Here is a 1,517-nt window from a genome sequence, read left to right as displayed (position 1 = left end):
CACGTTAACTGTGCGCAAGCCAGATACCCTAACAAGACTTAAAAAACACTTTCAGTTTCACTTTGATGTCTCACTGTGGATCTGTGATGTTCTGGTTCCATCTAGTGGTGCACACAGGTACTAACCCCAGACATGAAAACACTTTGACTCACACTCGTTTGGTTTGAACATGTTCACTTCTCTTTAAATATGATGAAAGTGAAAGGTCCAACACAAACCCACAGAAGAATAATTATGATTTTAAAATAATGAAACAGATTTAGATTCAACCTGAAGGACACGAAGAGCTGCACAAATGTATTTTGTTTGTGAATCCAAAACCTGCTCCAGGACCCAGAGACACTGAAGGGTCAAATGCAGAGGACATTTGCCTCACTGGGGTTTCTGAGTGTGTCTCTGAGCTGGTTCACTGCAGAAGGACTCTGAGCGTCTCATGTCTTCTCCTCAGACGCTGCTGTCTCCTGTGTTCTTCTGGAGACCTGTGTTCTGCCCTGCAGCTTTAAGTCTGGACCAGAACCTGTGATCCACTGGACCAAAGAACCTCATGATCAAACCTCTAGTTCATAATTACTTTAAAGGTCAGAACCAGAACCAGAAGCAGAACCAGAACTTTACAGGTCGGACCTCTCTGTTTGAGGAGGAACTGTCCACAGGAAACGCATCACTGCGGCTCTCAGGGGTCAAAGTTCAGGATGAAGGAAAATACAAGTGTGTCACCAGCACATTGACCACAGTGAAAAACATCCCCAGATGAGTTTTATGTGGATGTGTTTTGTTTGTGGTAAATAATGATGTATTATTTCTGATAATAACATATGTTCTTCAAGATGTGTAAATGTGGTTTTGACAGTGAAGTTCGTCTCTCTGTAGCTCCAGCTCCAGTGTCTCTGCAGCAGCAGGGGCAGGAGCTCCTCTGTAGATCTGAGGGAGTCTACCCCAAACCCTCAGTGTCCTGGAGCCCTCCCTCCTCTGCAGCTCTTACCACGGTGACCCCCTCAGAGGGCGGAGTGTGGTCTGTGCACAGCTCTGTGTCTCTGCCTCACAGCCCTCCACATCAATACAGCTGTAATGTGAGCAACAGCAGGGGCAGCTGGAGGAGCGCCACCTACAGGAGGGGACACAGTCATTTATTATCACAGAGGTTTGTGTTTAGGATCCTTTACAAAGAGTCCTGACTTATTTTAATATTTTTACTTGATCCTTTTGTTCTGTTGTTTTAGATGATTCAGACTATGTGATAATCTCCTGCACTGAACCCTCTGCTCCAGTGAAGAGTCTCATTTGGAGGTTCAACCAGAGTCAGATCATTCTGAGTCGGTCTGGACCAGAGCTGGTCTACACTAAGTCTTGGAGACAGTTTGTTGTTGGAGTCACAGAGTCTAACAGTCTGATCCTGAAGGGTCTGACCAAAGAGCAGCTGGGCCTGTTCTCCTGTGAACTCAAGACTGAACAGGAGAACTTTATTATCCTCACTGAAGTCACTGAAGCAGGAGGTAAGTGTGAGCAGTGACTCCTGG

The 1,517-nt window shown here is 45.8% G+C and overlaps 1 protein-coding gene across 1 annotated transcript; it reads left to right on the top strand.

The window, feature by feature from the left end:
- Window positions 1-544: 544 nt before the first annotated feature.
- Window positions 545-1,239, top strand: LOC129407378 (CD276 antigen-like). Its single transcript, XM_055148170.1, has 3 exons — window positions 545-733; window positions 828-1,141; window positions 1,221-1,239. The coding sequence occupies exons 1-3, from the start codon at window positions 545-547 to the stop codon at window positions 1,222-1,224; spliced, it is 507 nt and encodes a 168-aa protein (XP_055004145.1). The 3' UTR covers window positions 1,225-1,239.
- The last annotated feature ends 278 nt before the right edge of the window (window positions 1,240-1,517 follow it).

Source organism: Boleophthalmus pectinirostris, unplaced genomic scaffold, assembly GCF_026225935.1.
Source record: "Boleophthalmus pectinirostris isolate CB_2022bp ecotype Guang Dong unplaced genomic scaffold, ASM2622593v1 HiC_scaffold_1183, whole genome shotgun sequence".
NCBI lineage: Eukaryota > Metazoa > Chordata > Actinopteri > Gobiiformes > Gobiidae > Boleophthalmus > Boleophthalmus pectinirostris.
The sequence above is the reverse complement of the archived record's forward strand: the minus strand, read 5'-3'. Positions and strand labels throughout refer to the sequence as shown.

Excerpts from the sequence above, each read along its gene's own strand:
- LOC129407378 (XM_055148170.1), top strand. The coding sequence starts at position 545 with ATGATCAAACCTCTAGTTCATAATTACTTTAAAGGTCAGAACCAGAAC. Across the intron at positions 734-827 it reads TCACCAGCACATTGACCACA|ATGTGTAAATGTGGTTTTGA; the intron begins GTGAAAAACATC and ends ATGTTCTTCAAG.